Source organism: Lathamus discolor, chromosome 1 (assembly GCF_037157495.1).
Source record: "Lathamus discolor isolate bLatDis1 chromosome 1, bLatDis1.hap1, whole genome shotgun sequence".
NCBI lineage: Eukaryota > Metazoa > Chordata > Aves > Psittaciformes > Psittacidae > Lathamus > Lathamus discolor.
Genome location: NC_088884.1, coordinates 146,335,949 through 146,350,513, shown reverse-complemented (window position 1 = coordinate 146,350,513; position 14,565 = coordinate 146,335,949). Strand labels below are relative to the sequence as shown.

At 39.0% G+C, this 14,565-nt stretch overlaps 1 protein-coding gene across 3 annotated transcripts in view; it reads right to left on the bottom strand.

The window, feature by feature from the left end:
• The window catches only part of CCDC149 (coiled-coil domain containing 149), a 52,379-nt gene that overhangs the window by 19,878 nt on the left and 17,936 nt on the right, over positions 1-14,565 (bottom strand). For all 3 annotated transcript variants that reach the window (XM_065699676.1, XM_065699661.1, XM_065699669.1), the window contains exons 4-7: positions 10,207-10,314; positions 3,638-3,754; positions 1,864-2,036; positions 688-760 (exon numbers count right to left, since the gene is read on the bottom strand). In XM_065699676.1, the coding sequence (XP_065555748.1) occupies positions 688-760; positions 1,864-2,036; positions 3,638-3,754; positions 10,207-10,314 (471 nt within the window). The remainder of the gene's footprint in view (positions 1-687; positions 761-1,863; positions 2,037-3,637; positions 3,755-10,206; positions 10,315-14,565) is intronic.

Genomic DNA, 14,565 nt, shown 5'->3' with positions numbered 1-14,565 from the left:
ACACACAAAAAGCAATTAGTGCTGTGACTGTTTCATAGTGACCTAAATGGTTAAGAAGTCCTATTGACAGTCCTAAGACAACCCTTCTCATGCCCTGACAAGCAGCCCTCCCCTCCCACACCCCAAAATCACTTGCAGAAGGAAACAGAGTGCTTGACTTCAGGAAGAGCAACAGTATTTTTCCCTCAGGATTCAGTCCTGAAGGTTTCATGCCAAACAGCATGTATCTTAAGCCAGGAATGGAAGAACAACGAAGACGTAGCAATCATTAAGACATCTGAAGAAATGTGTGGCCATTAGGGAAAAGGGAAATGATGCCTGCTTGTGGCAGCAACACAGCTGCAGTCATTCACCACACACTGCATGACATGCTACTTTTTACCTACTATCAGGCTGAAAGGCTGATCACCCTCCCAGCAGCAGGAGAGCTTCAACACAGAACTTAAAAATACTTAATTCATTTTTCTAAATACTCAGTGTGTAGCCTTTTGTACTACATCAGCTAAGAAGCCTACAAGGAAGGCTGATCATGTAATATGTATACATACTAATATGGTCAGAGTGTTAATGATGGATTTTTCTTTGAAGACACAGTTTTATTCTTTAAATGTATATGAACATGAGAATAAACAATACCCTCTGTGAACAATGAAGCACAGTTTAGATGATAAACTGAGAGGATCTTACCTTATATTTAGTAATATTAGACTTCAGAAGGTTGACTTCCTCTTGAAGTTGTTTTAATCTTTCTTGAAGATACCTGAAAAAGAAACATAATCCTTTACTTCATGTTACCTTCAAGTACTGCCTCAAGCACTCCCCTGTACTATTTGGTACGGCCTGTCTTTGAACTACTGAGAGGTTTTTTCCCTCTGCAGTTCTGTGAGGGATAAAATAACAAAATCTTACTGCTCTTGACCCCATAAAACTTTAAGTAGGGAAACAAATGGCATGAGGAAAGGACCAAAGGCTCTTTGGTTCGATTTGTCAAGTAGGATGCACAACCATTTTATATCAGTCCTTAGGTTTTGGGGGAGGGAAGCTAAAAGGATGTATTTATGGCTAGATGAAATAGGAAGCATTTAGTCGTGTCCTCTGTACTTGAAGGTTTGTGAGATGGACACATGAAGATTTGTATGTATGTCAAAACAAGACTCAACTATGCAGAACATTTGCATTGCAATATCCATCACTTACATGGCACTTCTCATTAGCAATCACAAAGTAGAAAATTTAACAGCATAGTTGAAAAATGGTATAACTGAAAGAGTACAGTTCTTCCTAATACAGTTTATGTGCTTGGATTAGATGGCTATTTCCACATAGGAAAATAGTTTTTTCACATATAAAGGGTTTATGAAATACCCTCTTTCATGTAGTGCAACTGCAACTGAATTAGGGTTTGTGAAAATTTAAGTATTTCATAGGAAATAAAAAAAACCAACATCTCACTGCCAGGGAAGCAGGAGGCTTAAATTGATACAGAACTCTGTAGGCCACCAAAACAGAAAAAACCACTGGAGTTGCTGGGAGGAAGCAATGCCTTTGGTATTACACTTTCCTATCTGGAGTATAAGTCTCTATAAATAGAAAGTGTCTTACAAGATCTATTACACTTTAAGGCAATTGTTGACATTAACGGAGGTGTCTGCTATGGCTCTGTCAGTGACTCCAGTCTGTCACTGACTCTTAGCAGAGACCATAAGCCACATTTTTTTCCCAAGCAAGTGGCAAAAATATCTGTTAACTTTTATTCTTGGATCTATTTGATCTGAAGTTTTGTTGTGACTGACTTCCTGATGCTCCTATTAAAGCAATACACTGCTTGCTCTAGGGTAACAGTAAGGTTTGCAGTGCACTCACCTGTTCTCCATACACAGAGCATCTACGTCGATGATACGGTTTTCATGCCCTCCTAAGACATGATTAAGTTCTTGGTTTAGTCTGTCAGACTTATCCTGGTAAAAAGAGCGTTCCTCTTTCACATCTTGTAACTCATCCAGTGCAGCCTGAAGATCGTATCTCAGAGTCTCAATCTGAGAAAAAAAAGGAGAGCTGTATGACTATTTTGACATTTAAACAACTACATAGCACCCAAACTGAAAACAACAACAGCACTGCACTGCATGTCTGAACAGGACTGATACTGGAGAGTTAAGAGTCTTTCCAAAGCCCATAACCCCTGGTACTTTTATTCTATTTTAGTATTATTTGATTAATTTGAAGTTAAGTAACTTTAGCAGTTAAACTTGTTTTACAAAACTTCTAGAAACCAATTAAAATGTAACAGCAAAAGAAACCTTAATCCACACTATGCTTCTGCTACAAACATATGAAGCTGGTTTTAGCACGTAATTTCTAGGAATTGTGGAATGAACTCAACTGAGTAAGAATGTGGCAAATTTGGAAGATGATAAAAAAGTCTGTAAGGGAGAATATACACTAATGTACTCATTTCAGCAATAAAGTTCCACAGAACAGGAAAAAGAACTACAAAAAGTATAAAATAAACCAGCATGGAGTTGACAGAGTAAGGTTTGCTATAGCAAAAAGGTGAAGGAGTGCAGCTCCTTCAAGAATAGAGAGCTTCAAACTTCCAAGAGGAAGAAACAGAGAGTGTGAGAAAAGTCTGCAATGAGTTGAGAAGTCTCCAATGGCACTTAAGGAAACACTGGTAAGTCAGGAAGGAAAACAGAAGACCATGTGAAAAGAGGCCAGATGATGAACAGTGAGAATATGAGCTTGGGAACAGAGATACCAGAGAGAATCACATTGGAAGAAGACCAACCAAGTGCAGCCAACAGTCCTTCTGGCAAGCTAAAGTAACACTGCACTTGAGTGAACACTGAAAAACAAGAAATATACCTTCTCCTGGGTCACAGAATGGCTTATTCAGGGTGGAACTGGTTGGAATGAATGCATGAACACAACTCCCCAAAATTTTACAGAAAGCTATCTATCAGGATTAGGGAAGCAGTCTGATGAACTGGATGCTGCATGGTACATAGTATTAATACAGGTAGCGAAAAGAGGCATGGTGCAAGAAATTTTCTAAAGACAAAGAAATACCTAAAAGGCAAGAAGAAGAGGAGACTAACAGCACTATTACAGACAATTTGATTCAGAGAGTATCTTTAGGAGTTGCATCAGCAACCACATATTGCGTTAAAATACTTTTAACAGCTTTCACTAATAAGTCTCTTTCATCAACATGCATCAACAATATTCAATTGTCACAAGTTGTTGCTGCACATTATAAGAGATCCAGTAATTATTATATTATATTATTATTATAATATTATTATAATGTTATTATAATATTATTATATTATTATTATAATATAGTAATATATAATGTATTACTATATTACTATATAATAGTAATATAGTAATTATTATTATAAGAGATCCAGTAATCTAGAGAAGAAATTCCTGGGAGTAGGAAACTCACTCTAACCATGTATGCATGCTTAAGTTAGTGCTCAATAACAACTATTCCAGTAAAAATCCCAACATCCTCACCACTATTTGCAATGTTAATCAGCTACCAGCCCTCCAAACACAACAGAAGCAGTAATTTACTTGTGACTGCACTAGCCCTTTAAAACACAACAATATATGCCCATTTAGTTATTACTTGTTCTCGAGCCTTCTCCAGTTGTTGAACAAGGTCCTCCCGTTCATGTGCTGCAAAGTGGCGAGCCCCAACTTCATCATCTCCAAGTCTTTGCTTTGCTATTGTCATTCGAAGGAGCTGACATTACAAAAACAGATTTGGTAAGCAAGAGAACACAGGCTATAGCATCACAGTACATTTGCATTAGGAAGAGCAAAGCTGTTACAGAATTCATCTCTTCTGGGCCAAACAGCTGGTATTATTTAAACCAGAGGGAATTTTCTGAGCTGAAGGCTCAATCTTCTTCTCAGTGAAAACTTCCAAACATGCAAATCATCAACAGGAGCTGAATTAGCCCCTGCAACAATAAGTCACCGGAGTCCACAAAGATGAAAAACCAAATAAACACTGACACCTGATCAATGTTTTTAAGGAGTGACAGGATCTAATCCTGGTCAGACTAAAACTAGAGAATTCTCAGAAAGCCATTTTCAGATGTAAATCTTAGAATTCTCTGCAGCAGAGATCTCCTACTTAAGAATAAAAAGGCACAAAGTGGCTTCATCTTCTGATACCACTTAAAACCCCACTGTGCCACATCAGTGCAGAATTTGAATTAACAGCTGCTAATACATTTTCTTGTGCACTGTATTTTTCATCTCCTCACAAAAGTTAATTCATTTTAACATGAATTAACAAAAAAATAGGCCAACAACAGAAAGACCTGGCCAAATGCTAAACAACTAATAAACTCATGAGCTTTGTGACTGCTGAAAATAGCCTGACTTGAATTAATACACAGTTATATTTGATATCCAAAGCAAAAAGCAACTACCTTTTAAGAATAATGGAGCATTAAAATAACAGTCTATAAGGCATTCAGCATTTACAGTTGTTTATGCTGAGTAAAACAAGGCAAAAGTGTTGCCTCCCCATGGCCTCATTTGTAGGAGCTTCACAGAGACTAGAGAAACCCACCACAATAACCAGCCTGACCTTCCCCGTATCTTTGACTGCACCAAGGAATTAATGTACATCATTATATTGCAGAGTTAGAAAAAAAATCAATCTTCTGAAGTAGAAGATTGTACATTAAAATCTATCTTTGGTATTTATGGGATGCCAGTCACCATAGCTGCAATGTGCCAATTAAAATCCTGCTGATGCAAGACAGACTACCAAAATCATCCTTCCCACTTATTTCAGCTCCAGTTCAGTGCAAGTCACTGAAGCTAGTACAACTTGTTCTGATAAGCACTCTACTTGTTCAGGGAAAGCTGTGCCCCCAAAAGTAACTGGTTTTGGCAAACTACATTTCCCTATCCCCACAGGGAAAGTACAGACCACTGCACAGTTAGTAAGGCTGAATGGATCCTAGGAGATGTAATTCTTATTAATTTCTTTATCAAAACAAGTCAATCAAAAAGGCAACTAGCAAATCCTGGAATGGCTTCATAGCTATGGGACGTTAGCTTTTTTGTAACACTAAAAGGCTGATGAACAAAAGGTGTAGTAATGTGCTTTAATTCATAGAATAGTAGAATAGTTAGGGTTGGAAAGGACCTCAAGATCACCTAGTTCCAACATCCCTGCATGGGCAGGGACACCTCACACTAAACCATGTCACCCAAGGCTCTGTCCAGCCTGGCCTTGAACACCGCCAGGGATGGAGCACTCACAACCTCCCTGGGCAACCCATTCCAGTGCCTCACCACCCTTACAGTAAAAAACTTCCTCCTTATATCCAATCTAAACTTCCCCTGTTTAAGTTTTAACCCGTTACCCCTTGTCCTATCACTACTTTCCCTAATGAAGAGTCCCTCCCCAGCATCCCTATAGGCCCCCTTCAGGTACTGGAAGGCTGCTCTGAGGTCTCCACGCAGCCTTCTCTTCTCCAGGCTCAACAGCCCCAACTTTCTCAGCCTACGTTCATATGGGAGGTGCTCCAGTCCCCTGATCATCCTCGTGGCCCTCCTCTGGACTTGTTCCAGCAGTTCCATGTCCTTTTTGTGTTGAGGACACCAGAACTGCACACAATAGTCCAAGTGAGGTCTCACAAGAGCAGAGGGGCAGAGTCACTTCCTTCGACCTGCTGGCCATGCTACTTTTGATGCAGCCCAGGGTACGGTTGGCTTTCTGGGCAGCGAGCGCACACTGCTGGCTCATGTTCATTTTCTCATCGACCAGCACCCCCAAGTCCTTCTCTGCAAGGCTGCTCTGAATCTGTTCTCTGCCCTGCCTGTAGCTGTGCCTGGGATTGCTCTGACCCAGGTGTAGGACCTTGCACTTGGCATGGTTAAACTTCATAAGGCTGGCATCAGCCCACCTCACAAGCGTTTCAAGGTCACTCTGGATGACATCCCTTCCCTCCAGCGTATCAACGGAACCACATAGCCTGGTGTCACTGGCAAACTTGCTGAGGGCGCACTCAATCCCACTGTCCATGTCACCGACAAAGATGTTGAACAAATTCAGCTAGATTAATTCAATTTCTAGAATCTCTTGCTAGTGACAGAAGTAGTAAGAAACAAACGTAAAGAACATTTTGAGGACTCAATCTTGTTCAGAAAAACTGGAAATGGGAAGGGGAAATCACACTTTGCTAATGCCTCCAATGCCTGCAGCAGAGCAGAACTTCTGCGTACGCTCAGCACCAGGCTGGGAACTGGATCAGAGCTGTGACTCATGCACTATGACCAACTCTCCTCTAGCCCGGGAGGGGGTGACGCAGAAAATGCAATTATAACTTCAAGCAATTATTATTTGCAAGGTCAAAGAGTCTGCCAATGAAAGGAGAACTCTCTATTTACTCCTGATTTTGAAACAAAAAGAACAATAAGGAAAAAAAGGTATGAAGTCTTATGAAAAGAATGCTTCAGGAATCCAAGTTCAGCCAGTAAAAGTAGCATTCTAAACATACATAAAGTAAAATACCAATCCATAAAACAACAGAGTGCTTCTTGCAGATAGTTGGCCAATCAGAGAGTTGACAGGGCAGAACAGGCCAAATCCTTTAATTCTGCATTGTGAATGTTTCATGAGGAAGCACCACCTGCCATAAAATTCTCCCCTGAAAATGCTGTGACCCAAAGAGACACTACATGTTATGCCAGAGCGTTAAGGGTTTATTCCACATATTAGTGCTTTGTTATAAACTTTATACACCTGCCCTCTGGCTGCTGTATTTTTATTTCAGTCATTCAGGAATCACTGAGGAAAAGAACGTTCAAGTTTATTTTGCAGCTAGAGAACAGGTTAACGCTACCCCTCGGGATTCTGTGAACAGCAGCCACAGCACAGTGGATTTAAATTAATGGCACCTTATCAGAGATAGCTCCTGTTTGTCAAGAACCCACGGATTGTTAACCAAAACAATCCAGTGCTGCAAGCCACTAGTCTTTATTATTTTAAATCCACAGCTTTTTCTTAATCAGTGTCCACCAAAATAATGATTTATAAAACAGCAACTCTGTTACAGCCCAACAATGCCCCAAACAGGCTTCACTGCAATAGCTGCTGTGCAGGCTAGGAGTCCACAAACAATGCCTGTGCCCAAGCTGTACATTCCTGACTCACAATAAAACATGCAGAAGGGAGAGGGAAACAAGCACAACCAGTAAATTCTTTGTGGAAGGCAGAAACCATCGTGCTTAGCCAGTCACTGACAGCAACTGTCTTCACCACGGTGTCTACAAAATCTTAAAAAGTGGACTGGAACTATGCAAATTTGCTACTTAAAGTCCCAGTTCTGCCAAGACATATGCACTGCATTTCACATTTCGCACTGCTGCTGCATGAATGATTGTCTGCCTTATAATAACAAACTGTCAGTAACACAGCAGCCATTATTATCCATGCATCTTCCTCTTTCTTAGCACTGCCCTCGACAGCTTACAAAACCATTTCTTTGTGTGGGTAGGCATTCAACTGAAGGCAACTGAGTCATCTAATCTTCCAGAAGCCTCTAGCTTCTCTTACGCTTTCTATTTTTACCCTTTTACAAGACAGAATTAGATTTCCTAACTATCTTCTCCTAAGTTTCAGTAATTGTTCTCCAAGCACGGCTGCCAGAACATTAGGAAGAAAAAAGGTTTACAAATAACTATCATAAACACAGAATAGTCTTCATGTGTCAGAGCTGATAAGAGATTGCGATCAGTCATAAAAATAAATAGTCTTAGGTATCTGTTGGTGGAGCGCTGCAGTCTATTGCTGTATTTCTCAAACTGCAGCAACAAATCCTTCCAGAAACTGCCTGAAAAAGTTGTATTATCTGTGCCAACAGAATTCTAGTTGAAATTAAAGGAAAAAAACAATCCTGTTAAGCCAAATGCAAGTGATTTGTTATTGCTAACTAATGGCATACTTCATGTGATTCCAACAAGTAAAATGCCACTAGTTTAAGGTCTTCTTGCTAATCCAAGTGACTGTATCCTACTAGCAGCAAACACTAAAGTGGTGAAAAACAAGTCAAGGCATCAAAACATTCCCTTGTCCATAAGAGCTGATGTGCGATATTTAAAGAGGTTTTTTTTCTTTTTTGGTCCTACAAAGCTCCTGCCACCCAGTGACAAAGCCTGTATGAGTCACCCCTGCTCAGACACAGGCAGAATTGTTCGTCCATAAGCAGCTTCACTTGCTGCAAAAGCAGCTGTTTGTTCATCTCTTGCCAGAAGTAAGGTTGACGTAGACCAGCTGGGCACGATGCCCTCCCTCACTCTGGAAAAAGCAGAGAGAAGAATGCAGGGGGAAAATGTAAGAACAAGCAAATTATTATAGTTCTTTGTTTTTGTATATACCATGCATTATCTGGACTCCAATGCCTGAAGTAACCCAGCTGCCAGTACAGGAGAACTGATGAGCAGAACAGAATGGCTTCGGGAACAAGCCTAGAATTTTATCACGGAAGCTGGGAGGGAGCAAAATCTGACACAGGAGGAGCATGTTAAATCCCTCAGAGAGATAGCAATGCTTTTTTAGGCACTTCAAAACCCAGCAACCTGACTAAAATAAGCTCTATTTCTCATTTACTAGGAAAGTGAAGAATGTGTTCCAGAAATGAAAATCCTAGTCTAAATTAATCCCTGTCTGATGCAGTCCTTTCCTCCCCCTCTTTATTTAGTGATGCACTATTCTGCACCTTTCGGAAAGAGCCATGGTGGGCAGAATACCTCTTTTTGTATTCTTCCATTCGTTGTGAGGATTATGGATTTAAATTCATGCTGAGAGTACAGATGTTACAAAGATTACCAGCTAATATCAAGTGAACCCACAGAGGCAAATCTAAACAAAGCCAGTTCAAGCACAGAAAAGTAGGCTCTGTGTCACCTAGATTGTATTGTTATAAGCAATCGGAATAGGTACATAACCTTGATATTTAAATATGCCATAGTTTTACTACCTTTGTGTTCTGTTTACACTTACAAACCCTTGTTATCTGTTCAGGACTGGCTTGGGAAAGGCTGTATGGCATAATATTGGTACTGAAGAACTGCAAGGCACTGTGTTCTACACTGTTATACAGTTCAAACAATAACATGCAAATGAAAAGAAACACTGAAAAAGCTGGTCTTTGAAGACTTGAGCAAGTGACAGTGAATGCTGTGCATGCTACAAATTCAGGTTTTCCTTAACCCTTTCCCAGCTCCCTACACACCTTCAAGGTAGTCTTTTGTGATAAATAATGAATAAAACTTCATTACCACAATATACTTGAGTTTAAAATAAAATAAATAAAATTGACTTACATGGAAAAAAAAACCCAAAACCAAACCAAACATCTGAAAAATTAAAAGCTGCATCATTTTTTATTCACATTTTTAAATCCAGGAACTTTAAACCATAGTTGAGGGAGAAAAGTTATCATTCATTATTTGTTTCATTTTTTACTTCGTTAACCACCTCGACTCTCAAATTCAATCTCTCAGTAGTTTGATCTCTGAATGTACTTTTGCATACAGCTCCAGCTGTGAATGTTACACACATTTGCCTTGAGTTTAAATATTTCAATTAACAGAGACAACAGGAGTTTGATTAATACCAAATGGCAGATTTTGAGCAATGTTCCATATAACTCGCTAAATTTAGCAATAAAATATATTGGTTATGTAAGGGTAATAGGATGAGGGCTTAATACAAAGCTCACTGTATATGTGATCAACTCCTCCATATTTTTGAAGGGAAGAATTATGCCTCCCGTGGTTTTACAGTCTACTAAAATCTTGCATTTTCATTGAAAAAAATAATCATCACATGATGAAGACAACATGTTTATCTGTACTTATTTGTAAGAGAAAATACCACTAATAAATTGTATTAAAAAGAGAAAGAACGTCTGAGAGCACTAAAGGAAGGCTAGGTACAAAATACATAGTTAATGGGGCAAAAGCAGCATAGAAAAATAATAAACTACACTTACTCGTATCCTGTACAAGCTTCTTGTGTTCTACTGTTTTGAGCATTTACTGTAATCAAAGTATTCTAGAAGTTCTGTTACCCATTGTTTCATTTGTTTTCCTAAGAAGTAGATACAAAACTCCAACCCAGTTTGCACATTCCATGCCATTTACTGATAACAGAAGTTATAATACCTTATTATCCCCTTGTACTTCTCCCAGTCTCTGCTGAAGCTCTCTAATCTCTTCTCCAAGATGTTTGTTTCGATCTTGAGCCTCACTCAGTAGTTGAGCAAGATTTGCCTAGAAAATAGTAAATATCAGTCAGAAGTTAGTGCCTATGGAGAGAAGTGGTGATTGAAAAGAAACCCTAGGCTTACTTCTTATCTGCCAAAAATCTTTACTTTTATTGTTGTTGGTACCCGGACTTCAGGCTTCATTAGAGAAATAACAACAAAAGTCACTAGGGTTCCTTTAATAGTAGGAAAGACATACAGCATGTGTGCATGCACACTCCCAGAACAGCACACAAACCCCAAACAAGACAAAGGGGAAACATCCATGCTAGTTCTGATATCTTGGTATCTTGGCTGGTGGGAAAAGCAAAATACAGAGTATTTTGATAATATTTATACAAAATTGACAAAATAACAGTGTTAAACTTGCATATAATTAGACAAAAGCCACAGCTGAGAAATAATTATTATATAATTAAACTCCCTTACAGCGCTTAGAGCAGATTCCCAGCCAGTAAAGAGGATGCCAGCCAGAGTTCCTACCCCTATATGGTGCTGTACCATGGATATCTAGTAGCACAAAGCTTCAAATGTGATATTAGCTACTATGTAGATATCCAGAAAAATAAAGGTGAAAGCTAGAGATTAATAAACACACACACACCCCCCACCCCCCCATAATAATCCAGGTCAAAAGTTACAATCCACATTAACCTACTGAGTTAGGATGGCAAGGGACTAGACTATAATTTTACAATTAAATTCCAACAGTTTGATCACTAACAAAAAACCCCAAATGCAATCTCCTCCTTTCCTATCTATGATATCTGAAAATATCATAGTAAATACTACAGATAAATTGATTGTATTTTATCCTAAAAATATCTCACGAATACACAAACATTGACCCAGCGCAGGAAGAGCCTACCACTGATATCTCTTCAGGGAGATAATCACAGTGGCTAATGTGCAGCCTTTCAAGACATTGCCTATGGACAGCTACGTGTGTCATCCATTGCCATAAATCTGAAGAGTATAAAAAGAAATGAAAAAAGAATTTTCAGATCTTCTAAGCATGACTTTGTAAAGCCCCACAAGTGAATATTTCTAAGCTATGTACTCCCTGGGTTTGAGGCCAATGCATCAACTGATTGTTCCTAGCCCTCTCTTGATATTTTAGGTTCAGTTTTAGATTCCCTACTTGCTATGCTTCTCTTTCAACTGCCCCATTTCCCTATTTTGATCTCTCTCTTCCTTTTCAAGTCCTGCTCTTATACCCAGTCATTCTCAGTACCACTTGACAGCCTCATAGGATGTTTTTGTGAGGTTTACATTTAAAATGAGGCATCTAATAGCCATTCCTGCAATCTTGCCCCTTATTTAATAACAGCTGCTATTTCAACACGTCCTGTTTTAGAATTAAGAGAACCATTAACATGAATATATTAACATGAATATATTAACATGCACATTATCTATGCGTGTATCTGGGCATTTGCAAGATGAGACTACTAAACTATTAGACTATCATCAACTGGAACTTTGGTATGCTACTATATGATGACACTGGCTTCAAATTCCCACTGGTCTAAACCAACAATAGCTTCAAACTTTAAACAGGAAAAATAACTTGAGAAACTGTAATCCTATCTGAGGAACAACAAGCCTAATTCACTGCTACTGCTTCTGTACTTCCGGTGCTTCGAGCCCAAAGGTTCAGAAGAAAATAAGGTAAGTTTCCCAACAGTTTTGGAAGAGATTAAAGTGTTTTTTAAACTACTGATAAACCTAAAGACTGCAAATAAATAATTTGGGAAAACTGTAATAGCAAAAAATGTAAACAGCCAATTATAGGGCCAAAATTAAGCTGCCTCTAGTTTTGTTTTCAAGACAGCAACCATTCAAGCAGTGCAAAAGGTTCTTCAAGTGTGCTTTAGTGTACTGAGTTCATTTTTTAGTACATGTTCAACAAAAGTGTAATATTCATATACTGAATCAATCACGAAGTTTCAGAACACAGTCAATCAACGGTTTTGAGAGGTACTTCTTAATGGCTGTTTAAAAGAAAGAAAACAAATAACCTGTTTGCAGGAAATTGTATTTAAACTGAAGTATCTGTGGCTACTGATCAGATGCTTTTTCATTAAAAAAAGAAGGTGACTTTCAGTAAAGAAACCCAGTCAAAAGGAACATGATTTGCACAAACCTTTCTGAAACAATTCAACTTATAAAGTCCCATTTTATGATGAATTTGAACAACTCTTAATGCAATAGCACATGTAATTTCAACACCTGGGAAGAACTCAAACTCACTAATCAGTGTTTACAGCCATACCACCAGGAGTCTAGCAGTCTGTAGTCAAAACCCAGCTCACAGCAACTGCAGAAAAGGCATTACCATGCCTATACTAAATCTTCCTGCTCAGATTTATTTCCTTTAAAACCATTTCCCTGGGATTGCAATTCTATGCTGAATTTTATTTGTCAGTCATATAAATGACTTAATGTGACAAAAACCTTTATACTCGAGGTACGGATTTTGGAGGAAACTTGAAACAAAGAATTTTAGATACCAAAAAAAACCCCAACAAACCAGCCTCATTTAAGCATTCTAAGAGCATTACAATGAGCTAAGAACAGAATAACTCCTTAATGCGAAGCTTCCATTATACTTCCGTTAAACTAAAACAACCAAGCTATGTCACAGAAGTAGTCTCCAGTAATTATTCATTTCCCTGGCTTAGAGGTTCCATACAACATATCATTTAGATTGTTCCAAGTTTTAAAGGTTTTGGCAAGACCTCATTAAAGCCCTTGTTTGAATATGGATAGAAGGAGAAATACTGGATTTTCAAAAGTGCTCTAGTGGGCTTAAAGGGAACCAGCCAAGAAGACATGGTGAACGACACCTGGACTTGGTACCATTTCTTTGGCATATCTAAGAAAACATACCATATGGCTGAAAGATGATAAAACTAACAATGGAGGACTGGCTTCGTGAATCTGTAAGCATGTATTTTTTTGAGGAGAGAGGAGCAATCTATGCAGGGAGAATGGCAATTCATTTTTCCACCTGGCAACTTCTTTCAATATTCATAGAACAAACACAGAATTCACTTAGCAATTCAAGACAAGTTATTTCAGCTGACAATAAAGCCTGTATCATTTACCTGTGCAACAGAGACCAACTGTCTGCAGATCAGCCAAATTCATCTTCTCTAGACTCTATTTCTTCAACAGTTTCTTTTGATTCTAGTTGAAGCCTTAAAAAGACTCCTGTAACTGTCACAGACTTCACTTCTTTCACTCACAGTATTCAAAACTAACTCTGAAGTACTGATGAAGAGAGATTTCTGAGCCGTGGGTAGTGGGAGGGGAAGACTCAGAGATCTATACACTTCTGCTGCTTTATTTTGCCTCTGCAACAACCCACAGCAGTGGAAACTGTTTCTCCTACCCTCTCTCAATGCAACTGCTTGTAATACTAAATAACAGTGCTTCATTGGAGTCTGATTAACTGCCTGGTATCACAGCCTTTCTAGAGCTCTGCCCACCTCTAGCAACGTTCAGTTTCTAGCTGATATTCTTGAGCATCTGCAGCATGAAAAGCTATTTTTTTTTACATCCATCTGCCATGGAAGCTTGCATGTATCATAGAATCACAGAATATCTCATGTTGCAAGGGACCCATAAGAATCAGGGAGTTCTGCCTCCTGCATGACCAGCTAAAACTAAACCATATGACTAGGAGGTTTGCCTATAAATGCTTCTTGAACTCTGACAGGCTGGGTGCCATGACCATTTTCCTGGGGAGCCTGTTCCAGTGACCAACCCTCCCAGTGAAGTATGACTTGGCACAGTCCAAACCTTCACTGCAGTACTATACTTAAGAAACTGCACCCATATTGTTTTTTCCTCTGACCAAAATCAAGTGTGACCACAGCCAATGATCCCACCAGAAGCTAAGAAGAAAGAAGAAAAAGATTGATGTGAGGGTGCCAAGTGGAACAGGCCTACCTTTACTAAATCAGGGGGAAAAGAACACCATAAATCAGAATAGACCAGAGAGTGAAAGATTCAGTGGGACAGAAGCACAGACCTCACCCTTTTTCACTTAGACTTTGTTAGTCTAGTTAGCCTTCTACTTAGACATTTGCAAGAATGTGTTTGGGATAGAAGGTGAAAGAGAACTTTACTTCCAGCTACAGATGAGCATGTGAAACCACCAACAAAAATACCTATAAATATTTATTAGCATTAGCCAGTGAATACCAGTCGGACAGCAACAGTTCCTTGCTCACTATTGACCAATGACCCA